Below are 25,326 nucleotides of genomic sequence, written 5' to 3'. Positions count from 1 at the left end.
TATCCATCTGTGCCCTGCTGCCCCTGACGTGACCTAGGCCACGCCCCTTCCACAGAGGCCTCGCCCCCTGCCCGAGAAGATCTACGCCTCTGCAGTGAGAAAGGCCCCTCTGCCGGTGCACCCCCTCCGTTTCCCAGGAGGCCCCGCCTGTGGGACCACGCCCTGTGCCCAAGATCCCACGCCCCTTTTCGCGAGGCCCCGCCTACTAGCCCTCAGAGCCCTCACCCCCTCTCTTTGGGAGGCTCCACCCCTTCGCAGAGCCCCTCCTCCCTTTGGGGAAATCCCTCCTTCGCTTTCTTGGCCCCGCCCCCTGCCTTGTTTGCCCCGCCCTCTCTACCCCGGGAAGGCCCCTCCCTCGCCTCTCCGGGGAGCAGTAATGGCGTACGGCGGCAGGAAGTGACGGCATCGGCCGGCGCCGAGTCGGCTTGCTTCTGACCCGCTCTGCTGGGGCGTGAGGGAGAACAACCTTGCCTAGGGGTCCTGCGGCGTGCCGGTCTTCGTGTTCGCCTACCGTGGGCTGCGGAGGCCCCGGCTCCGATCCCACCATGACGAGATGGGCCCGGCGGAGCGGCCCAGGTGGGGAGAGGGCGCTGGATGCCACCCCGTGGGAGGAGATGGCTGGTGGCCCCGGCCCGCGCCCCCGCGGGAAGGAGCAAGAGAAGGGGAAGAAGAAGAAGAACAGGAAGAAAAAGGACTACCTTAACGAAGACGTGAACGATTTTGTGGCGTTCCTGAGGGAAAGCCGGCCGAGCGGGGCGGGCGCCGGAGCAGAGGGAGCGGAGCTGGAGAAGGAGGTGGCGTTGGCCTTGAAGAGGGACAAGCGGCGGGAGGATAGGAGGCTGAAGAGGCAAGAAAAGAAGAAAAATGATATGGTAGATTTTGTCTTGAGTCATGGGGGGCTGGCTATCCGTGTTGTGAAAAAACGTTGTAAAAGCTCTGTGTGGGAAATGCGGGCTCCTTTTTCTCTGCTCATGGTGCTGCGAGGTCACGCTAGAATCAGACCCCAGAGGCATTAAGAAAACACATAAAAGTTAAGTATTTCAGTTTTGAAACAGACAATGCATTTTAGCCTGTGCCTTAGCCCTTAGCATGGCTCTTATGGTTAAACACCATTTTGCTACACTTTGAATTCCTAGTCCCTGCAGTCACCTGCGTGCAACTAATTCAGTGCACGTCAATGTAATTCATCAAAGCAATATTGCAGCTCTTTTGGACCCGCTTTCTGCACTGTCTTCTGCTTGGGAATTGAAGTGAGATCTGTGGCAGACTTAAAAGGAGACTGCATGAAAGCAGTTATCTTAGTGCAGACTCGTGCTGAACATAATCTGGGAACGCAGTATAGAGTCTCTGCTACTAATAAATATGAGATATTTAAATTTTGCATGAGTGAATTGTAGGACTGGTGCAGCGTTGCTTACATGTGCTTCATCATTTACTGCAGTAGTATTTAAATAGTGTGGGAATTGTGCTGTAGTCAAAATCACGTATCACCATTCATCCAGGATGTTTGGTTGTTATTGAGTGTGGTGTTGATGAAAGGAGAAAAGTACTCACAATAATACTGTTTCATGGCATAGACCACTGACAGTTATTTTGTGACACGGTACAGTGTCTCTTTTGTCTAGCTGTTTTTCCCTGAGGAGAAAATACCTTGATGTATTTACCTTCTGAAAAGCTGGAAGGCTTTATTGGACTGGAATTTTCAGGTCTTTGGGTGCTGTTCACAGAATCTTGTCTTTGAATGTTAGAGTAACCAAATCATGACACTAGTGTTAAGTACCTGATTACACCCTCAGGGTTTCAGTTCAAGAGAAATACTGATCTGGTGAAGGTCTACTACCTGTAGGAGGTAACTAGATAATTGGAGTTAGTGAGTTCTTTAGTAATGTCACCTACAAGTGCTGTGTTTTGCTACATGAAATGTCTATGAAAATGCATGTAACTTAATTTTTATTTTCAAAGGTATGTTTCCACTGTAGGGAACCTGGCCATGGTGTGGCTGATTGTCCTGTAGTACTGGAAAGTCAAGATATGGGCACAGGAATCTGTTACCGGTGTGGATCCACAGAACATGACATCAGCAAATGCAAAGCGAAAGTAGATCCAGCGGCTGGTATGCCTCAAAAAATTTATCTTTTTCAAGGTGCTTTTGTCCGAGTTTTGTGACTAATGAAAAATGAACTTTATGTTTTAGTAATTTAAGTGTTGTGAGGAGATAGGTTAAGATGTTTAAAGGAATATAACATTACACCAATGAATCTAACAGTTTGAGGGACAGTATAGTGTTTATAGTATAATAGCATAGTAAATACTGTCATTATAGTGTGTTCACAGCTGTCTATATCTTCACCATTTTTTTACTGAGAATCATTAACTGTATGGGATTTTCTAGGGGCATTTCCATATGCAAAATGTTTCATCTGTGGTGAGATGGGTCATCTGTCAAGGTCATGTCCAGATAATCCCAAGGGACTATATGCTGAAGGTGAGTGTACTAATTTACTAAAACCAAAATATGTTTTTCGTACTTATGTGGTATGGAACAAAGTAACATTGCAATTGAATGACTAAAAGGAATTTCCAGATACCTTTTACTCTTAGTAAAATCAGATACATTCTAGAGATTTTAATGTAAATATTGACTCCCTAGGGATTTCTGTTTTAATTATAGCTTAGTGTTAAACAACGAGGTGAGATGCAAAGAATGAGAACTTGCTTGTGCTTAGAATATCAAACAGCACACAAAGAAACACAATTATAATAGGCTGTATGTATGTAGACAGTGTGCGTTTAAATGTACATATACCAGACTACATAGTAAAACAGCAAAACAGTGTAAGGGGGTTGTTCTGATTTGGTGGTTTTATTTTCCTAGATAAGTGACAACTTTCTCTTTTAACAGGTGGCAGCTGCAAACTTTGTGGTTCTGTGGAGCACTTCAAAAAAGACTGTCCGGAAAAGCAGAACTTAGGTGAGATACAGGGTGGAGCTTGAGTGCATATCTGAGTCATGTTCATTCACTGCCTTGCCTGGCTTTGGTCAAGGAGAAAGTATTTGAGAAGAGGAGTTGAGCAAAGGTGACCTTCCTTTGGGAATGAGCACTTTTAGTAAGGGCTCTGTAGAGGAGGCAGTGCAAAACTTGATCTTTCAGTTAAAAAAAATTTATAGCATGTGGGTTTCTGAAGGTAACCTGATGTGCTAATGTGTATTTGTTAGTCATTATTTTTATTGCTGATCACAACTTTAGCAGCTGTAGAACAAAACTGGTTTCTTCTGATGATGCTTTATGTGTGAAGTGGATGGGTCTGGGTATGTCAGTTGCAGCTTTTAAAAGCTCTGTGTGCAGGCAAAGGTTCGAGTCATTCAAGGCAGGAGAGGAAGAGCAGACAGGAGATCTATCCAGCTGGATTCACCGGCCAATAAGCTGCTTACTTACATGTTCTTCTGTTATCCATGTGGGAGGACAAGTTACATTATATAAAAAAATCCTGTGCCAAGAAAGGCAAAAGCATCATTCAAGGGTTTGAAGAATGATTCTCTAATGGAAGTGGTGTCAAATTTATGCATTTTTTTTTACTTTGTGTAGCCTATAGAACTTTCGGGTTAATAATACACCACTTTTGTGGAATTAATATATAAATATTTATGGAGGCAATAGAGCGCTATACTTCAGCTGTTTCCTATATCTGATCTTACAGAATATTGTATCTGAGACCAAATATAACTTTCCAGATATATGCTGCTTTGCTAGTTTAGAAGAAGTAAGGTTGAGTCTTAACTGGTCTGACAGAAGTTTCCAATACAAAAACACTCTTTAAAGTTTCTCCAAACTTGTCAGCCATAGCAGATGGCTGGGCAGTGCCCATTCAGGGGGCAGCTGAGTTGAGAGCCGGTAATGTAGCCCTTGGATTTCTGCTTGCTACATTTTCAGCCAAGGGCCTTTGTGTTGTTAAATGCTTTCTGTAAAACTAACCTGTACACATGCAATAGCAGAAATGTCTGTAGGGAACAGCACTGCACCAGCTGGGCCAGCTGTTAGCAGGGGACAGCAGCCTTCAGTTGTTTGAGCAGTCCCATGTAAGTCTTCCTGCTCTCTGGCAGTAGGATTCAAAATTGTGTGAATTGGGACTGGATTTTTATTTTCTACCTTTTTTTTTTCTGAGGAGTTTTACGTCCATAATGAAGAATGGACCACTGCTGTTTAGTTTTCCAAGGGATATCTTAATCTTTACTCTTGATATTTCAGAACTAGTATTGCTGATGAAAGTAGTTTTAATTCATTGGAACCATGACACCACTGGGAATAAATGTTCTTTGAAATCTGTTTGCATCATGCGAAGTACTTTCAGACTGCAGGAAGGTAGCTGATAACTGGCAAAGTTTAGGCACTACAGATTATATCAAGAAGAGTTATTTGGCCTGCTTTAATATACAGAAGTTAATCCTAAGTAAACATTCATTTGTTTGTGTGATATTCTTGGTGCAATTTGATTTGTTCCTCTCAAAAGTAGATTGTCACTCACAAAATGAATAACAGTTGGTTAACAGTGTTTTCTCTAGGAAAGGGGTGTGAATTGGTTTGAATAGCCTTTAAACAGCAAAAGGATTATGCTGATTATATGCAGGAGTGCAAGTTGAGAAATGTAAATTTTGTTCTGTTGTGCCTCCTCCAGCATAGATTTTTCACCTTTATAATAGGCAAGGTCTTTCCTTTCTATCAAGAGATGCTTGAAATATTCTAAAATCCTCATTATAAGAGTTATTTGGACTTAACGTGAGTGCTAATGTATCATCTGCATACTCTTTGAATGCTACTTTGGATAGCCAAATAGGAAAAAATATGTAGTAATGATTTCTGAACCATGACAGTCTGTGTTGGGGAAGAAAGGTAGTTTACAAAACACAGGTTTTAATTTTTATTTATTTTTTTTTAGAAGGAAGTTGTGTAAGGAGAGTTGGCTTCAGCACTGAAACTAAACAGTCAGATCCTTGCTGAACTGATGATGGGCCTTAAAAGTTTTTGAAAGTTTGATGTGATGGTAATGTTTAGCCTTCCCATAATCTCTCATCTCTCACTCTGCAGATCAGGTTACAGTTGGGCGATGGGCCGCTGGAATGAGTGCAGATTATGAAGAAATTATGGAAACATCGAAGCTGCCAAAACCAAAAGGGAAGGTAGCCAAAGTTGTTACTTTCTGAAGGCCTTTTGGCTCTTAAACCACTGGTGGCTACACTGCTTCACTCCAGCATAGTGACTACAGGGGTGGATGGCTGATTCCAGAAAATCAAGCAGGCTGCTGCTGCTAAATTTTTGCCTGCCCCTCATTTTTCCAGTGTGCCTCCCAGACTCCCCTAGCTTACTGAAAACCTGGAAACAGCAGAAATGCAGCAAGTTCGTATTTTGTTTTTATTTCTCTCTGCCAAAATACAGCATTCCCTCTGATTCACCCAGCTCTCTGCAGAGGGAAATTGGCTTCTTCTCACAACAGGGATGTGGTTGCAGTAACCAAACAGCATATGTGCATTTCATCACAAGGGTCTGTGACCACTGGATTTCGGTGATCAATATTGCTACCTTGCGTGCTGGTTTTACATATTGGGGTGGACACAGTCATGCTGGTCTTAAAGAGTATTTATGTATCTCACAGAGCGGCATTATGGGTATTTTCTGGTTTGTTTTTTCCTTCTTCTTCTAGAAAGATTTATTTCTTTCTCTATGTGCAAGCCTGAGCAGTCTTGCAGTGAAGTTATTGGGTACCCTGCAGCCTGTAGAGCAATTACCATGGCTCACCTAAATGTAGAGGTGTTAACCCGGTGGATACACTCTTTGGATTGTTGAGTATTTGTTCACTAAGACAAACAGAGTCAAGCCGTTCCTCTGATATCTGTGGTGAATACATCTGGAAAGAGTTGGAAAGTAAGTGAGCAACTTTCTTAATTTCTTTCAAGGAAAGTGCTCAAAAGTCTTCAGTGTTTCTGAAGACTTTTCCTTGGGGTGAGTTGGGAATAAACTTTGCTTTGTGTTACACATACCTGCTTATTGGCAGATCTTTTTATTTTTAAATGGAGACTGCAGCCTTAGAAAAACTAGTATTAAAAAAGTTATGAAACTGACTCCAAATGCAGTTCCTCCAGCAGCTCTCTAAATGCTGTAATAATTCCACCTGTGCAGCCAGCAGTGGTCAGCTTTCACTTGCTCCTGATCATCTCATCCAAGACAAACAAAGCAACATGATGTCACTGCAGAAGTGCACCTCGAGCCCATCTCACACGTGGCAGTTCGTTCTGACCTGGCGCCATGGCCAGGTCACCTGCACTCTGCAACATCAAGCTCCTCTGTCCTCTGTTGCAGCTGTTGGATGAAGACCACGCTTCAGTGCCCCAAAAATCTTTAATGCGCTGCCTAGAAACTTCAGCTTGCATTATGCAGTAGTAAGCAACAGTCCTTGCAGGAAAGCACCACAGTGGTAAAGCTGTTGCTTCTAAAGAATTAATTAACCCTTTCAATAGAAATGTCCTAACTACACAGAATCACAGAATCACCAGGTTGGAAAGGACCCACTGGATCATCTAGTCCAACCATTCCTAACACTCCTTAAACCATGTCCCTAAGCACCTCATCCACCCGTTCCTTAAACACCTCCAGGGAAGGTGACTCGACCACCTCCCTGGGCAGCCTATTCCAGTGCCCAATGACCCTTTCCGTGAAAACTTTTTCCTGGTGTCCAGCCTGAACCTCCCCTGACGGAGCTTGAGGCCATTCCCCCTTGTCCTGTCACTTGGGAGAAGAGGCCAGCTCCCTCCTCTCCACAACCTCCTTTCAGGTAGTTGTAGAGAGTAATAAGGTCTCCCCTCAGCCTCCTCTTCTCCAGGCCAAACAACCCCAGCTCTCTCAGCCGCTCCTCGTACGACTTGTTCTCCAGCCCCTTCACCAGCTTCGTTGCTCTTCTTCGTGTCTTCTTCTCTGGACACGCTCCAGAGCCTCAACATCCTTCTTGTGGTGAGGGGTCCAGAACTGAACACAGTATTCGAGGTGCAGTCTCACCAGTGCTGAGTACAGAGGGAGAATAACCTCCCTGGACCTGCTGGTGACCCCATTTCTGATACAAGCCAAGATGCCGTTGGCCTTCTTGGCCACCTGGGCACACTGCTGGCTCATGTTCAGTCGGCTGTCAACCAGCACCCCCAGGTCCTTCTCTTCCGTGCAGCTCTCCAGCCATTCTTCCCCCAGTCTGTAGCGCTGCATAGGGTTGTTGTGCCCCAAGTGCAGGACCCGGCATTTGGCCTTGTTAAACCTCATCCCATTGGTCTCGGCCCAGCAGTCCAGCCTGTTCAGATCTCTTTGCAGAGCCTCCCTACCCTCCAGCAGATCCACACTTCCTCCCAGCTTAGTGTCATCTGCAAACTTGCTGAGGGTGCACTCAATGCCTTCATCCAGGTCATTGATAAAGACATTGAACAGAGCTGGACCCAGTACTGAGCCCTGAGGAACCCCACTTGAAACTGGCCTCCAGCTGGAGTTAACTCCATTGACCACCACTCTCTGGGCCCGGCCATCCAACCAGTTTTCAACCCAGGAGAGTGTGCGCCTGTCCAGGCCAGAGGCTGACAGTTTCTGAAGCAGAATGCTGTGAGAAACTGTGTCAAAGGCTTTACTGAAGTCCAAGAAGACTACATCCATGGCCTTTCCCCCATCCAGTAGTCGAGTGATTTTGTCATAGAAGGTGATCAGGTTAGTTTGGCAAGATCTGCCTATCGTAAACCTGTGTTGACTGGGCCTGATCACCCGGTTCTCTTGCATGTGCTTCATGATAGCACTCAAGATTACCTGTTCCATGACTTTCCCTGGCACTGAGGTGAGACTGACAGGCCTGTAGTTCCCTGGATCCTCTCTGCAACCCTTCTTGTATATGGGCACAACATCAGCCAGCCTCCAGTCTAGTGGAACTTCCCCAGTCAGCCAGGACCTCTGGAAGATGATGGATAGGGGTTTGGAAAGGACATCCGCCAGCTCCTTCAATACTCTTGGGTGGATCCCATCCGGCCCCATAGACTTGTGGGCGTCTAGCTGGGCAAGCAAGTCTAACCGCCTCCTCTTGGATCATGGGAGCCTCATTCTGCCCCTCTAACTCTTGGATTTGTAAACAGAAGGAACAACTTTCTTTGCTATTAAAGACTGAGGCGAAGAAGGCATTAAGTACCTCAGCCTTGTCCTTATCCCCTGTCACTGTTATTCCTTCTGCATCCAATAGAGACTGGATATTCTCCCTCGTCCTCCTTTTCCTGTTAATGTATTTGTAGAAAGACTCTTTGTTGTCTTTCACAGACTTAGCGAGTTTTATTTCTAGTTGGGCCTTGGCCCTCCTGATTTTTTCCCTGCACGATCTCACTTCGTCCCTGTAGTCCACCCAAGATGCCTGTCCTTTCCTCCAAAGCACATAGAGCTTCTTCTTATTATTGACACATCTTGAGATCTCCCTGCTCCACCAAGCTGGCTTTTCCCCCCGCCGGCTCCTTTTCTGGAACACAGGGATGGCTTGCTCTTGAGCTGCTAGGATTTCATTTTTCAAGAGCGCCCAACCCTCGTGGGCTCCCTTGCCCTGAAGGACTGTTTCCCACGGGACTTTGCTAATCAACCTTCTGAACAGGCCAAAGTCTGCCCTCCGGAAGTTTAATGTGATAGTTTTGTTAGTCCCCTTCTTTATCCCACCTAAAACTGAAAACCCTATCATCTCATGATCGGTTAATCCCAGGCGTCCTCCAACCGTCAAATCCCCAACAAGACCTTCTCTATTCACAAACAGCAGGTCTAGGAAGGCACCCTCCCTTGTTGGTTCACTAACCAGTTGTGCAAGGAAGTTGTCTTCCATGCACTCCAGGAACCTCCTAGACTGTTTCCTTTCTGCTGTATTGTACTCCCAGCAGATATTCGGAAAGTTAAAGTCACCCACAAAATACACATACATAATCGTGGTAAGAACACCAGATGGCAAGCCTGAGCTCAGGGCTGGACCAGCCACTAAAACCATGGGTTTGGAACATCCTTTTCTTACAGCAAAAAAACAAATACAGGAATTTAATTGCATGGATATATTTGTACACATTATTTTTAATAAAGCACTGCTAGAAAGTACAGGAATTAGAGCTCTTTAGGTTTCATGGTTCTGCCTTGGGTATAAAGGCACATAATATGACTAATTTCAGGCATGCTTATTCAGTTTTGAACAATCAGCACACTTTTAAATGGGGAAAAGGAGGGGATGAAATCAAGTATTAATTACAAAGTTTTAATTAACTGTTGGATTAAAGCTCAAAGCAGTATCACTTTAATGTAGACATTTTGCACAGGCAACTCAGCTTAAAAAGTGTTTCCTTTTATTTTGTTAAAAAAGCATCTTTTTAGATTATTTCCTTTCTTTAGAAATTTAGTATTGTAACGTTCTTTTACCTATAGGAACTGGAAGCCACACACCCTGCCTTTCCAAGTGGTACCAGTAATTCCTAGATGAGGGGTTGGAGTTGGCAGCGTGGTGTGAAAGTTGTGGTTTCAAAGCAGAGCCTCTCCCAGAGCTGCAAGGCTGTGGTTCTGTGAAGATGTGGTCACCCAGTGGTGCTGCTGCAGTCTGAGGCAAAAGCGTCCCTTTGATGGACTTCAAAGTTATATATTATGTCAGAGTTTGAGGAAAAGGAAACTCACTGTTTCCACAGCTTATCACTTGTCACTTCTGCCTGGCCAAAGGGCCTGCTAAAAATAGGAGGAGTGAGAGGGCAGTTGTGGCAAAAGAAATCCTGCAAGATGCGTAGGATTAACATCTTTTCTCAAAGTGGTGGAGCACAAGCAGGGCATGCTAGTATCCAGCTCGCCCGCCTTTGGAGCCCAGCCCTGTGCTGTTCAGCACAGCAACACAGTCTTTGTAGTGCTCCTCTGGGAGTCAGTGAGCCTAACAGCCATCATGGGGCAGATTATACCTGTTGCTTTGATTCATCTTTCACTGTAAAAACATCTGTCAGGCTTCTACGCCTGACTGCTGTTCTGTTCTGTTGTCCTGAGAAAAAATAATGGAATTCTTCAGACAGAGAAACACACAGGGTACATATAGTCTCTGTAAGAATTTCAGTATAAAGGCAGCAGCTGTTTTCATGTAATCACACATGTACTGGGATAGGGCTGGAAGCATGTATGCCTCCCTCTTCTCTACTGCTTCAGTGATTACTGAGGAATGTGAGGCACCCAAATGCACAGGTTAGCAATCTTCAGTAACTGTAACAAAACTACTTGTTAAATGCACCCACTCATCTCTTTTTTTTAGACGATTTCGCAAAGGTATGTATAGTCCAAGAAATCTGTTTGAAAAGCAGCTTTAAATGGTGCTACATGTTAAGATGTGTCGTACCCACAAATAAAGTGGAAAGTTAAGCAAATTAATTTGAGTTTAAGCAAAATCTCTGCACCAGAAACCTGAGTCTCCTTGTCCTAAAAGTTGCACGAAGGCTGGTAAAATAGAGTCTTTGGTCTATACCGGAGAGACGTTTTTCCCCTGCCACTCCAAAGATGTATGGCTGTGTCCAGAACATGGCCTGACTTGGCACCAGGAGTGCTTTGCACCAGGATAGCCAAGGTCTCACCTGGGGGTGGAAGGCAGAACTGCTGATGTAGGCATGAGCTCGGCACAATGTTAATATTTCAGAAATGCTAGTGTTCTGTAGACAGCCCATGCAGCAACCCTGCAGCTCAGTTCAGCATGTCTTTAAAGGCAGGTTATAAACTGCACAGGAAGCCACCTGCATAGCTGACATGGAATGCTTGGTGCAGGCAGCGTTCAGACTTTCTCCCCAGTGTATCATGCATGTATTCAGAGCTGAACATTAGGTGTCTCTGTTCACCAAACACTGTGACCACAGACACCTGCTCACTCAAGAGCTCATCTGCCATCTTCTGCGCATAGCAAGTGTGAGCAGGACAAGGAGAGCTGAGCTCCTGGTCCATGGAGGGAGCCTGGATCCTTCCATCACCAGCTGTGCCAGGAAAAGGCGAGCAGGGCCTCAGTGGATTTGTGCTCCAGACGGGGCTGCTTTAAGGCTGCTGTCCTCCCTCTCTAGACAGGTATTTGCACCTTAGCCATGGGATGATGACAATCCAAAAATCCAGATCTACAGTTTCTTCTCCAAGGCCAAAGACCAGGACTGGCTGTAGTTTATTACTAATGCAAAAGTGTCCCTGTGTTGTGTGGCATACAGCAGCTGGCCTTCACCAGACACAGAAGACGGCAGCTGACTTTGCTAATGCTTTGTTTCAAGGCTGTACCCAGGCTAAACCAGTCTTGTTGAAAGGCTGGGCAGCTCACAGCGCCAGTATACCCAGTGGTTTCTAAGATCCAGCTGGTGTCTCTGCTGCTGCACTGGGCAGACGTGCCATATGCAAAACATGCAGGCATGCTGTAATCTATAAATCACTGATGAAAGATTTGATTTGGTTAAAGGGTGAACTGAAGATGTATTTATTTAAGTGAGAACTGGACCAGGCCCCCAGAGCTCTTGCTCTACCAATTATGAGACTGCAGCAAGATAAAAGGGCACAGCTCTGATTCTCTTAACAATCCAACATTCATGTCACAGTCTAACTACTGATGATCATCCTGGGGTGGTTGTTTTGGAGTTTTTCTTGAGCCAAAAATACGAGCAGAGAACAAAGACATGCCACAATAAAACCTCTCAAACTATTCTCCCTTTTCAGCTGTGAGGAGGGTGGATCCAAGAGTCTTGCTGTTCTGAATTTATTCAACACCAGCAGAGCAGTCTCACATTCAGCTTCCCAGCTGGAGGTCACAGCACTTCTGTCGGAATCCAACCGCCCCTACCATCACTACGAAACAATCTTGCTGGGATGATGTCTGAAGCCATTCCAGAGACACCATAGTAAAACTTACCATTTTACCTGGATTTACAACCTCAGGAAAAATAATTTATTGGAAGTCAGAGTAACTAGAAGTATTACTAGATGAAGCACAATCATGAGCAAACACTAACTTCCATAGGGTGATTTATAAATAATGGATCTGCAAGAACCTGGACAACCAGGTCAGAGCATCAGATAAGCTGCTTAGCAGATGGGGTGGTATTTACCGATATAATCACAGAATGACAGAATGGTTTGTGTTGGAAGGGACCTTAAAGATTGTCCAGTTCCAACCCATCTGCCACAAGCAGGGACACTTCCAGCAGACCAAGTTGCTCAAATCTTAAGGACGGATGTCATCCAGAGGGAGCTGGACAGGCTGGAGAAGTGGGCCTCTGAGAACCTCATGAGGTCCAGCAAGGCCAAGTGTAAGGTCCTGCACCTAGGTCGGGGCAATCCCTGTTTTCAGTACATGATGGGAGATGATGTCATTGAGAGCAGCCCTGCAGAGAAAGACCTGGGGGTCCTGGTCGATGAGAAGCTCAACGTGAGCCAGCAATGTGCACTCGCAGCCCAGAAGGCCAACCGTGTCCTGGGCTGCATCAAAAGAAGTGTGGCCAGCAGAGAGAGGGAAGTGATTCTGCCCCTCTATTCTCCTCTTGTGAGACCTCATCTGGAGTATTGTGTCCACTTCTGGAATCCTCAACAGAAGAAGGATATGGAGTTGTTGGAACAGGTCCAGAGAAGGGCTACAAAGATGATCAGAGGCCTGGAGCACCTTCTATACGAGGACATGAGAGAATTAGGGGTTGTTCAGCCTGGAGAAGAGAAGGCTCTGAGAAGATGTTATAGCAACCTTCTAGTACCTGAAGGAAAGCTGGAGAGGGGCTATTCATAAAGGCTTGTGGTGATAATACGAGGGGCAATGGGTACAAACTGGAGAGGAGCAGATTTAGATTAGACATTAGGAAGAATTTCTTCACCATGAAAGTGATGAGTCACTGGAACAGATTGCCAAGGGAAGTTGTGGATTCCCCATCCCTGAAGGTGTTCAAAGCCAGGTTGGATGGGGCTTTCACAACTTCTCTGGACAGCCTGTGCCAGTGCCTCACCACCCTGAGGGTCAATTGAAAACTGGCTGAATACAATTACATTCCATATTATGTTGGAACAGTGAAATAGTCTTGTGAGCTACAGTTCTACTGCACCAAGTTCTACCTCTATCTATATAAAATTCATTAATACAATCAAGAGTGTATCTGTCCTTTAATCTTTTTAAAATTAAACATTGAATTTAGAGCCTAAGGCCTAATCTTCATTTGATAGCTTGCACTAGATATTCTCAGGCTCAAGCCCAATGTTGGCTACCTGATCAAAAGTAATCAATACGTAGAAAAATTATCAACACCCATGCAGGAATTTCAGTGAGTACTGCTCAAGAATCTTTGGAGGTCTCCTCAGAAATCCATTTTTAACTTCAGTACTTGCAGCCTTTCATCTCCAAAAACTTTATACATTCCAGAGCAGTGACTTCAATGGATTTTGATGAGCCAGTAAGATTTGCTGCTAAGTATGGCATAACACCTGATGTCATTTGACTGAAGTAACACACCTGTTTGAACAAAAATAATGGAAACACAAAATCCTATGGATTGCAATAGTTAGCCATTTTTGCAGAGCCTAGATCAGTATCAAACCTTTTATGGATACAAACAGAATTATACCGTGCTTCAGAAACCGAAGGCAACAATTAGCAAAAAGTGCATACCTTTTTTTACAATACTAAAGTGATCTTAGTGTCCTCACTTATCTGTGACCTTCCTCCCTTCCCTTCCCTTCCCTTCCCTTCCCTTCCCTTCCCTTCCCTTCCCTTCCCTTCCCTTCCCTTCCCTTCCCTTCCCTTCCCTTCCCTTCCCTTCCCTTCCCTTCCCTTCCCTTCCCTTCCCTTCCCTTCCCTTCCCTTCCCTTCCCTTCCCTTCCCTTCCCTTCCCTTCCCTTCCCTTCCCTTCCCTTCCCTTCCCTTCCCTTCCCTTCCCTTCCCTTCCCTTCCCTTCCCTTCCCTTCCCTTCCCTTCCCTTCCCTTCCCTTCCCTTCCCTTCCCTTCCCTTCCCTTCCCTTCCCTTCCCTTCCCTTCCCTTCCCTTCCCTTCCCTTCCCTTCCCTTCCCTTCCCTTCCCTTCCCTTCCCTTCCCTTCCCTTCCCTTCCCTTCCCTTCCCTTCCCTTCCCTTCCCTTCCCTTCCCTTCCCTTCCCTTCCCTTCCCTTCCCTTCCCTTCCCTTCCCTTCCCTTCCCTTCCCTTCCCTTCCCTTCCCTTCCCTTCCCTTCCCTTCCCTTCCCTTCCCTTCCCTTCCCTTCCCTTCCCTTCCCTTCCCTTCCCTTCCCTTCCCTTCCCTTCCCTTCCTTCCCTTCCCTTCCCTTCCCTTCCCTTCCCTTCCCTTCCCTTCCCTTCCCTTTCCTTTCCTTTCCTTTCCTTTCCTTTCCTTTCCTTTCCTTTCCTTTCCTTTCCTTTCCTTTCCTTTCCTTTCCTTTCCTTTCCTTTCCTTTCCTTTCCTTTCCTTTCCTTTCCTTTCCTTTCCTTTCCTCTCCTCCTTATAACCATCCTGAACTCTAGGGAAACTGACTGGATTTTCTGTTGTGTTGCTGTTACTGTTCTAGATTGTTGGCCGAAACAAAGTGATATGCAGACATAGTACTACAAGAAAGGAGGCAGAGCTGACGTTTGAAGAGCTACTCACCATACAGGAGCTGTTGCTGTCACTGTAGATCTGGAATCCGGCACAAGAGATTTCATTTCTGCAGTATTCTGGAGAAGGTGGCATAGACGTGAGGGTAACTGACTTCACAGCTACTATGTAGGGTTCACTGCAGGGCAAGGGGGAGAATCAAATATTTCTTTAATAAGAAGTTGAAAAAGATACATGTAAATGACTACACAGTATGCACAGCCATACCAAAGATGTCATTTTCATACGAAGGCAAACAAGCTTCTGTATGTTTAGATAAATGTTAGAAGATTCAGTTCTCTTGAGTCTCATTGAGGCTTTACCACTGACTTCAATCAAGGAGACTTCCGTAGAAAGCTACAGAACAATCACCCACATATACCACCTCCCTTTTATTTATTTATCCTGCTCTCCATGCCCAATGTTCACAGAATCAAGGTCTAGGAGCAACCCTTACTAAGAGACTCTGCTGTGTGGCCCCAGCAAAGGTAGACATGATTCACTTCCCAGAGGTGGGGGAAAAAACCCAAGCACAGTACAAAACAGTGCCTTTTAGAAGTCATGTTCTGTTAACACGAAGAATACTAAATAGAAGAAATTGAGAATAAAGAACTATAAGATACACCAAATGGCACCATTTATCCATGTTTCATTATGCAGGAACAAAACTAAATGTAATGAAAAAAATCAATATGTTAAACTACTCAAGGGTCTTTTAAAACCAAATTCAACAGTAGATTTCACAGATAGAACAAATGTATCACACTGAAGTTTTAAGAAAGTGTGAGGGCTTCATTAAATAAGAAAATCCTCAGAATTACAATAAATGGGATTAGAAAGTCATTTAAAATAAACAAACAAATTCCCAGTTAGGTGCTTCAGCGCACTGGCAAGGCCTCTGAGACATGTCTTTTCCAACCTCTTTGTTTGGAATTTTGGCCTATTTTCCTTCATAACAGAACACTCCGAAAGAGTCACTATCAAAGAAGCTATGCTGGACTATGCTACAAACTCGTGATACTCTGAATTTACTTCATCGCACCTTCACATGTTGAGAAACAAATCTGGTTGTGCAAACATCAACATTCTGTATTTTAGGTAAGCTACCAATCTAACTTCTAAAAAAAAAAATCTTATCCTTGTCACCCAATGGTAGGCCCAGTTAAAATTCAATTGTATTTAAAACTGTGGGTCCAAAGTGCTCACTGTTAAACTTGAAACTGCACACTCACCTTGGCTTACAGGGCTCCCTTTGGGACACAAGAATCACAAAGTCTATGGGTTTACGGCCAGTCATGGGCAGAGAAGTAACATAATATATGTTTTCATCTTCATTCACAGCCTGCAGGACCTCACAAGTTCTGCAAATAGATTTAACACACACACACACACACACGGAACCTGACGTATGCAAAAACTTCTCTTACAAAGGACATAGTACAAACACATATTTCCTCCCAACAGAAAGCCGCCAATTTTCATGTTGAGACAGTAAGGAAAACAGGAGAATACAGACTGAAAGACGGAGGTTTCTGCAACATCTCAGCTGACACCACCTTTCTGTGCCATAAAATTATTAAAAAGTGCTACAAGGTGCTGGAGCAACATCTTCAAAGTGTATCTTCTGCCTATTGTGAATTCTTGTTTGGAATGACATTACTTTGCAGACCATAATACTACTTGCTGAATGAACAGACATTGTACATCTGACACACCACAGGAAAGACACTTGGGAAACATTTGTAGGAGTTTATTCAAAGTTGTCTTCTGCTCCATTCAGATGGGACCAGCAGGACAGGACACTTAATCTCACTGTCCTGGAACTGCTGAGCGCTATCTTTGAGTTTTCACTACAAAAAAAGGTCACAAATTTCCTTCACACTGGCAGTAATTGATTTATTTAATTTCAACTTCTACTGCCTCAGCAACAAACACTACTAGGCTCGTATTCTAGTTTGACGAGTCAATTAGGCTTCATGGGAGTCAAAAGAAACCTGAGATTTTGGCTGTAGGTGTGGAAAAACAACACAGCATTTCTTCAGGTTTCTTTTGTTACATGCCATAAATTCAGCAGAGACTGTAAATTTTCAAATATCTCTAAGCTTCCACTTTCAAACCCTGATAAAAATCTTTCAGGTTTGAATGACTAACTGAAAAAGCTTTTACTTTAATAGAACATTCGCCAGACCAAATTAGTATCATATCAATTGATTGTCTCTAGTCATTATTCCACACCATATAATGTAAATAAAAAAGCCTCAAACGCCTTTTACAGCAATTCTGAAACCCACTCCAATTCAGATACACTATAAGATGTTATTTTTCTTAAAATACGCATTTTGAAGATCCTCATTTCTTGATTTCTCACTTTGACTGTATGATGAAACCGAGCATCAGTGTCCCAAACAACACAAACATGGTCTCCACAGCTTTGCCTTATTTCTTACAGAGAGTATGCACTAAAACCTCAAGCTAAATGCAACCTACCCAAATGAACCCTTTCAACATACAGCTGTTAGGCATGGCATTCTGCTCATTTTAGAAAAATCTTTTGACAATCCAGGGCAACCATATTTTTAAATCAGATTTAGGAGAAATTAAATTTTGTTTCTAAGATAAAAAAAAATCCATACTTTACTTTAACTAATGAATCCTTAATGTCAACAGCTTAGAGTAATTTATTCTTATGTCAGTAGAAAAGTGTCAACATCCCAAAAATATTTGTATCAGGAAAAGTTAGCTGTCAGTAGATTTGAACAGTGTTACAGAAAGGTAAATTCTTACAAGAAATGTTTGTCCCATTGTTGGCGGAATGTGAAGTCAGACAAAAGGGAGAAAGCTAGATGTGATAGTATCTTGACTTGCATTTCAACTTTGAGTGACAACGCATCACCCTTCTCACGAGTCCATATTTTTATCTGAAAACAGTCAATAGCATATTAAAACCAAAGAATCATTGCTATAAATATTTTAGCACTTACAAATGTCATACATTTAGGACTTGTGCAGATTTTCTCAGGAGTACATATGAAATTGTATCTGACAGGTGGAGGTATTTGAGATTACAGCACAATGTAAAATCGAATACACTGGTAGCAGAATAACATTACACAGTTTTATTTACATATGATTAGGGATAGTTAAATTAGCTTGCAAGTGGAAATGCGTGAGCTAGAGGCCAGTATGACCTATTTTTCACACTACATATACAGTTTCCAAATCTCTTTCACACTTCAGATGGCTTAGGAAAAAAAATTAATTAATGGATGTAGATGTCATGTCTTTCATAAACAACAGCAGATACACTTCAGAAATGCAGATAAAAACCTTTTCTCAACCTTGCTATAGAAAGTCTCCTCAGAAGCTTCAGTTTACTGAGTCCAAAAGTTAACAGGGCAACTTGAGGACCTTGTGCAATTCTGTTTGTGAATTTGGCATCTGTGACTGGTTTTAAATATGACCCTGAAGCCAGGTTAAGGTACAGAAATATGGCATAAATATGGGAAAGCAAGGGAAAATAACATGACTTTTAGGAAGGAATGGAAGAAACTTTATTAAGGTAGATTTATCTGAAGTAGTAGTGATATTTGCTTAAAGCTTTCCAGAAATTCAAAAGCTAAGAGCAGGAGCAAGTTGAAGTAAAGAGGAGTCAGTAGCTTGTCTTTACTTAGTAATTAATAAGTAAATTAGTAAACTAAGTTCAACTACTTCAGCTCCCTTTGTCCATGCCAATCAGTCGAACACTGGCATGTGCCTCCTTCCTGTAAAATGACTCAACATTTCTCTTTGCAAAATACCTTGTCCCACACCCCCTATTCTGTACTGTGAAGCAGAGCACCCGAAGTTAACAATGTAGCAAAAAATTACTTCAAAACATAGTTTTGCCTGTCTTGCCCCACACTTGCAGTATCTTGTCTTGTCTTAGGCCTGAATCCTAACACAGAGAACTGAAAAGGAATAACCTGCACACAACAATGCACACATAATCCTTGCAAAAGAAGGGCTTGGCATCTTCCATAAACCCTGTATAATGGAAGAAGATGGGTAGACAAGAATGCTTAGAATTAGTGGACTTTATTACCAAATTTTAATCTGATACACCAAGTTACTTATCAAATCCTCAAAAGTTTTAACAGATTTTCATTTCTCAGTGATTTAAAATTCATAGGCATCATTTTTTTTTTGCTATATCAAAAATTAACAATCTTCTGGTTTACAGAGCACTTGTGCAACAACACAGATTTTGTATGTTTCTGTATTTTCATGTTTTGAAATAGGAAAAAAAAAAGTATAATCCAGAAACCATCTTGCTGAAGTCTGCTGTAAAACAAAAGGCCCAAGAACTTCAGAAACCAGCTACAGGATACACAGATCAATATTCCTCTAAGGCATAGAAGAGAAATCATGTTCTCTTAGGAATCCAGTTCTAGAGTCAAAAATCACAACATTAAGTAGGACGTGCAGCTGTTAACACATCTCTCTGCTAAGTGAACACTGGCAAGCCTAGGTTACTACTACAGGCTGACAAGTCTTGTGTCTCTGTGTCAAAGAGCTTACAAAGAGCTTCTGTCTTCAAAAACTGTCACTCAACTTGGGGTCATTCCAATTCCAGGGAAGAGCGAACTAATCTTCTTCATATAGAGAAGCACATGCTGCTTCACAAGATCCCCATCACTTCCAGGTTGCACAGCACTTGGGAGAATCAGAGATTACTTTGCAACTTTTCAGAGAAACTCTGGGAATTTTGGACACTGCCAAGTTAATATATTTATTTACAAATGTAAAACATAGTTTTTCTCCATCCACCTTTTATGGTGAAACGTAACTCAAGAGGCTATGTAGGTGTTACACAGCTACGCACTTACATCATCCAGTGTATCGGTTATTTCCCATCCTGGTTTTGCTGCTAGGTGCATCAGAGCGGCTATATTACTGTAACTCATATATGCCTGAAATGTAAGACACATTTCTTGAAAATGAAGTGCTAAAGGTACATTTCACTAAACATTGCAGATATGAGATGCTTTTCTTCTATCATTATCCCTCAATTGCAAACAAATGTGTATTTTCTCATAAGTGTTTTCCTTCCACAAAACACAGTCCAGTGGTTTCTGAATTAAATACTTCCAATAGCTTAACTGTGTGCTCACAGGGCCGCTGGCAAAATAATCCTAATTAAACAACAACAGAATACTACTTCCAGCTTCCCCAATTATAAAGCACGGCAGAAAAACTGTGACTTCCAGAGAGATAACACAGGTAACCTCCCAGGCCACTAAATTAATAGTTCCGTCCATCCTCCTCCTAAGTAATTACAAACTACTAGAAAATTAACCTCTTCATTGCTATCAAGCTGTGGTCTATCTTGGCAACAGCTTTACACAGCAGGCTTAGAGCAGAGAAAGTGCAAATATATCCATTATTTATGCTTGACTACAGTGGATGGATTTCTCATTTAACCACTGGATAAAGAGAATACAGCCTTAGAGTCTTTAATGACAGGTTTTAATTTAATGTTAAATAAACCTTAAGTAAGCCATTTTTATAATTGTGTGCATATCTTTATTTATTTTTTTGAAACGAAATGCTGCTGCATATAGTGGAGATGCCACTGCTAACAGCAAATCACTTCCTGCATTATAATTCTCATTTATTTATTTTTTCATGTAATGGAAAAAGACATAGTAAAATTTCTGTGAGTCACTGAAATCTTATATGCAATGAAAATTTAACCACAAAAATTCAACACCACAACAACATTTAGGGTGTCTATGGATTCACCTAAACTCAGGTTCATCACTATTCATTTCATAATGCTGGAACATTCTATGGCCTAGCACGTCCGAGCCAGAAACAGATGCTATTGAATGCAGAGTATCTAGGAATGAATGTATATTTTTTCCCATAGAAACAAAGCTTACACTTTTTCACCATTCATATCTCTGCTGGTAATGCCGTGTCTCTTCCCCCACTATTGCCATTTACTAAATGGTCTCATATCAATTTTTAATAAAGTCGGTGGCTATGTAAAGGAAAAAAACCCTACAAACTAACACCTCAACAGAAGAATTCAGCTTTTTGAAAGCTGAGGACGCTGAGATATAAATCTGCAGGAGACCTTACAGCTTGGCTGCTTGAGTCTTAATGACATTTTTACGTTTTGTATGAAACTTACTCTTAAATCATCAACTCTCTTTTATCACAAATAAGAACAACACTCTTCTTATTACACATTTATCCATTCTTCCATGATTATCATAATGCTTAAGTACAGCAGGAGCACTTTGGAAACAGATACAGACCATACAACTATTTTACACACCCAGAAAATGTGTACAAGTACACCACTCAGTGCAAGCAGCCAGCAGGACACAATCTACAGACTACCTGGTTGCTTCTCTCCCAGAGATCAGAAGGTTTGTCTTCTTTAGCAGACACCATGCATTTTCTAAAACAAATTTTAAAAGAAACACAATAGCATGAATTGGTTCTTTACACTTCCTTCAATATATGACTGAAATAATCACTTCTATAGGTTTAAGTGTCTTCTAATTCACTTACAGACATTTTATCAATTTTTGGTCACAAGACAGTTTTGCAATAACTCCTTTTTCTTGCCAAGAAAGACGGGAAAACAGAATAAGCAAAGTCCTTCTGAGATGAGCAGCGTCCAATAATTTCAATTCAACTCAGGCAATATTATTTATAAAGTTAAGAAACACAATAGTTAGGTTTGAGGAGACTTCTACTACCTAGCAAGTGATCACTTTTTTATAAGATATATTAAAGTTAAGTTTTCAAAACCAAGTTTTCACTGTAACCCAACCATACCTGGCTAGTCGAATTCTCCTTGTGGCAATAGCTCCCTGGTATAGTCTCATACCATCCTTCACAAAAACCAAACCAGATGGTAAAACATCTAAGTATTTTAGGACACTCTCTAAAAGCAACTAAAAACTATTTATTAAAGATGGACAAATACCAGAGATGTATTACAAACAAAAAACAATTTTAGTTTACAGACTTTTCCTAGATTAACCCGAGTCAGCAATTCATTTTTAACTTGACAATATTCCCTTAAGCTCGCAAAAACACTCCAATAAAAGAGTTCTATTGCAGCAGCACACTCCTAGCACTTTCTGGTCCTAAACCAGTGGCTCCTGAGCAGTACACCACACACATTCTCTTCTTTATAAATGTGCCACCCACCAATTGAACTATTTATCCAGTTCACTGTCATCTGATGGTCAAAGAACGAAGGAAGTGCAGAAGAATTCCTATTTTAGCACACATGGATCTAAGACAGAGCAAGCACCGTGCAAATGGTGTGATCTGCCCTTCAAGGCAGCAGGTCTTTCGCTTCCCTTACTGTTTGTCTGCCAGGGTGGAGTTTGTTCGGGGTTTTTTTTGAAGCACGGATGTGACACAAAAGCATACACCACACTAAACTGCATTAAAAGTCAATAGGACTTATTATCTGGAAGAGTATGCCGCTTTGAAAAAAGCTTCTTTTTCTCTGCTTTTAAGAACTGATGTAGCTTCCAGGATAAGAATTTCCAGATCTCAGCCTTCTTTAAACAAAGAACTGCATCATATTTTTGAAGGCTTCTCTTGCCTGTTTTGTAGAGCACTGCCATATCAGCTATCACTTTCTGTCAAACGACCACTGAAAGTTTAAAGTACATTAAGCACATACTAATTTTCCAATATTTGTTTGCTTGATTCTGAAGGATGTACGTGTTCCTATCTTGATGCTTAGCTTCTGGATGTCCCTCTAGGCAGGTGTTTAAGGCGAGCACTGTTTTCCTGACAGAAGCTAAGCTGCCATGTTTTTTGTGGGGTAATTGTATTTTGGGTTTGGTTTTGGCTTGTTTTTTTTTTGTTGTTGTTTGATTACTTGTTTTTTCTTTAATAAGGAAGAGTCCATTTTCCCTCTTGTACAGCCTGTAATGGGTAGCAGTGAATCTTGTTGCCTCACCTAGTATATAGGACACCTTGATTGATTCACCTGTCCAGTTGCCATCCTAGAAAATCTAAGTTCATCGATGTTAAATAATCATTTAATTTCTGTCTATGCTGGCTCTCTAAAAATCTCATAATTGGAGCAGTAAGGTTAATGACAGTTGACATCACAACAATTAATTCAACAATAGCATTCAAACTACCCCAAGTGCTTCAGGAACCACTCTGAAGGAAACACACACCAAGATCGCCAAGTCAAAGGAATAAGAAAGCCTATCCATGTAATGGGATTTGATTCCTACAGACTTCTCTATTAACTATTTCTCATCTTCATTAAGGGTTTGTAAAAATAACTTTATTCATTGAACACTGAAGAGTTTCAGTCATTTTTCTGCTATCTGGGCAGCTTCTGGTCAGTGAAGATTGCACAAGACAGACAGAGGCAGGTGCAAAAATCTGCAAAGAGCAGATTCTTCCTTTACAGAATTTGTAATGATGACTACCCTCTAATACATATCTCAGGTTTGGAAGACTGAAGTCAACAATGACAAATCCCTCACAGAAAAGCACACATTTCATTTAGAGGTCTTCTGTAAGAAAATTTATTTCATTGCACAGTCTTGTTTAGACCTTGCTTTCCCAGCAGGGTTATGGTAGCTGTCTGCGTGACATGCAGTGTGCTGGGTTGTACCATAGAATATAGAATCATAGAATCATAGAATAGTTTGGGTTGGAAGGGATCTTTAAGATCATCCAGTTCCAACACCCTGCCATGGGCAGGGATATCTCCCACTGGATCAGGCTGCCCAAGGCCCCATCCAACCTGGCCTTGAACACCTCCAGGGACGGGGAAGCCACAACTTCCCTGGGCAACCTGTGCCAGTGCCTCACCACTCTCATCGTGAAGAAATTCTTCCTTACCTCTAGCCTGAATTTGCTCCTCTCCAGTTTATACCCATTCCCTCCAGTCCTACCACTTCCAAGCCTCTGTAAACAGTCCCTCCCCAGCTTTCTTGTAGGCCCTTCAGGTACTGGAAGGTCGCTATAAGATCTTCTCAGAGCCTTCTCTTCTCCAGGCTGAACAACCCCAACTCTCTCAGCCTGTCCTTGTAGAGAAGGTGCTCCAGCCCTCTGATCATTTTTGTAGCCCTCCTCTGGAACCGTTCTAACAGTACCACATAACCTCATGTATGCATTCAGCCTAGTCCTCAGAATGAAAGCTGACCTTTGTAGTAGGCTTGATTCTGGGGAAGGTGAGCAGCTCTCCGTTGTCATTTACAGCGGTAAAAATGAGAAATGCGCTGTTAATATACCGTGCTTGGTCCTTGATCCATTCTTCACAGTTATAAGCCTCAACACGGACACCAACCTCCACACTGAAATGAGTTTAAATTAATTATTGAACTACTACAAGTGATGCAGAAGCAACCCTGAGACACCCTACAAGGGGCTGCTGTACACCCTCCTGTGCGCAGGAAGCTTAATTCAAATACCTCTGTGGCATACAAAATAAATTACCCAGTCTCGACAGACACATTTCAGAAATAAAATAAAGGTGACACTAGATAAATATCATTAATAAAATGAGTGAAAATTGAGCCAAATAGCAAAATATGCACACCAGTAGGCATACTGTGAGAACAAACAGCAAAAGTGAACTGGATGCTATTGATTAGACATTCATTAGAAGCATAGTCTGAAGGCAATTCATGACCTGCCAGGCTTCTGTGTGGACCAAATATAGCTACAGAGAAAATGGCCATAAAACAGCAATGCTGGGATAACATTTGTCCTGCCCACAAACTTTGGAGGAGGGTTTACTTTAGCTTCAGCCTTCTAGTGGCTTGTCTTGCTACACCTCTTGAAACTTCTGAATATATCCTCTTACTGGACTCAGTGCAACTTGTGTCAGCCCCCTAGCATAACCAGAAGGTCTGTGGCCCACAGCGCTGTTCCTGTAAATGAGGAGACAGCCTAGTTGACACGTGCCACATTTTGCCAAATGTTAGAGGACAGTCATTCTCCATGAGGCAGAGAAGGCCTCGTGGGAGATGTCACAGTTGGTGGATGCCTGGGGCATAGCGATTAAGAAATGACAGAATTCTCAGTTCTAGGAGAAGTAAGAAGGGGGGTCTGGAATGTCACCTTGGACTTCTAGTGGGCAGACTTTGGACTGTTTAGAAGGCTGGTTGATAAAGTTCCTTGGTAGACAGTCCTAAGGAGCCCAAGAGGGCTGGATGCTCTTCAAGAAGGAAATCCTGGTGGCATAAGAGCAAGCTGTTCCCATGCGCTGAAAATGAGCAAGCAGGGAAGAAAACTGGCTTGGCTAAGCAGAGAGATCTGTGTGGGTCTCAGAAAAAAAGAGGAAAAAATATGAGCTTTAGAGGAAGGGACAGGCATCTCAGGAGGACTACAGGAATGAAGTGAGATTATGCAGAGAGAAAATCAGAAGGTCTAAAGCCCAAACAGAACTTAGATCAGCCAGTTCTGTGAAAGATAAAATTTCTGCAAACCTATCAAAAAGACGGCCAAGGAAAATCTCCATTTTCTGCTGGGTGCAGGAGGGAACAATAGTGCAAAAGGATGAGGATAAGGCTGAGGTACTTAATGCCTTCTTTGCCTCTGTCTTTAACAGGAAGGTAAGATGTTCCCTGGGTACTCAACTTCCTAAGACAGCAGACAGGGAGGGGGAGCAGAGCAAAGCCCCAGTGATCCAAGCAGAAATGTTTAGAGATCTGCTCCACCA

At 42.7% G+C, this 25,326-nt stretch overlaps 2 protein-coding genes across 2 annotated transcripts in view; one reads left to right on the top strand and one right to left on the bottom strand.

The window, feature by feature from the left end:
• Positions 1-362: 362 nt before the first annotated feature.
• On the top strand, positions 363-6,007 carry ZCCHC9 (zinc finger CCHC-type containing 9). Its single transcript, XM_009559425.2, has 5 exons — positions 363-872; positions 1,963-2,113; positions 2,393-2,485; positions 2,903-2,971; positions 5,084-6,007. The coding sequence occupies exons 1-5, from the start codon at positions 546-548 to the stop codon at positions 5,197-5,199; spliced, it is 756 nt and encodes a 251-aa protein (XP_009557720.1). The 5' UTR covers positions 363-545; the 3' UTR covers positions 5,200-6,007.
• Positions 6,008-13,366: 7,359 nt separating this feature from the next.
• ACOT12 (acyl-CoA thioesterase 12) overlaps positions 13,367-25,326 on the bottom strand; it is a 33,162-nt gene continuing 21,202 nt past the window's right edge. The window contains exons 9-16 of the mRNA XM_054054814.1: positions 23,806-23,956; positions 21,450-21,505; positions 21,006-21,066; positions 19,484-19,567; positions 17,403-17,536; positions 15,851-15,979; positions 14,631-14,757; positions 13,367-13,508 (exon numbers count right to left, since the gene is read on the bottom strand). Of these exons, the coding sequence (XP_053910789.1) occupies positions 13,374-13,508; positions 14,631-14,757; positions 15,851-15,979; positions 17,403-17,536; positions 19,484-19,567; positions 21,006-21,066; positions 21,450-21,505; positions 23,806-23,956 (877 nt within the window). The 3' untranslated portion in view covers positions 13,367-13,373. The remainder of the gene's footprint in view (positions 13,509-14,630; positions 14,758-15,850; positions 15,980-17,402; positions 17,537-19,483; positions 19,568-21,005; positions 21,067-21,449; positions 21,506-23,805; positions 23,957-25,326) is intronic.

Source organism: Cuculus canorus, chromosome Z (genome assembly GCF_017976375.1).
Source record: "Cuculus canorus isolate bCucCan1 chromosome Z, bCucCan1.pri, whole genome shotgun sequence".
NCBI classification, from domain to species: Eukaryota; Metazoa; Chordata; class Aves; order Cuculiformes; family Cuculidae; genus Cuculus; species Cuculus canorus.
The sequence above is the reverse complement of the archived record's forward strand: the minus strand, read 5'-3'. Positions and strand labels throughout refer to the sequence as shown.

What these genes read in the sequence shown, in the direction of transcription:
- ZCCHC9 (XM_009559425.2), top strand. Translation starts at nt 546, where the DNA reads ATGACGAGATGGGCCCGGCGGAGCGGCCCAGGTGGGGAGAGGGCGCTG. An exon ending in GAAAGTAGATCCAGCGGCTG is followed by an intron (nt 2,114 to 2,392) that starts GTATGCCTCAAA and finishes GGGATTTTCTAG; the next exon opens with GGGCATTTCCATATGCAAAA. An exon ending in TCCGGAAAAGCAGAACTTAG is followed by an intron (nt 2,972 to 5,083) that starts GTGAGATACAGG and finishes CTCACTCTGCAG; the next exon opens with ATCAGGTTACAGTTGGGCGA.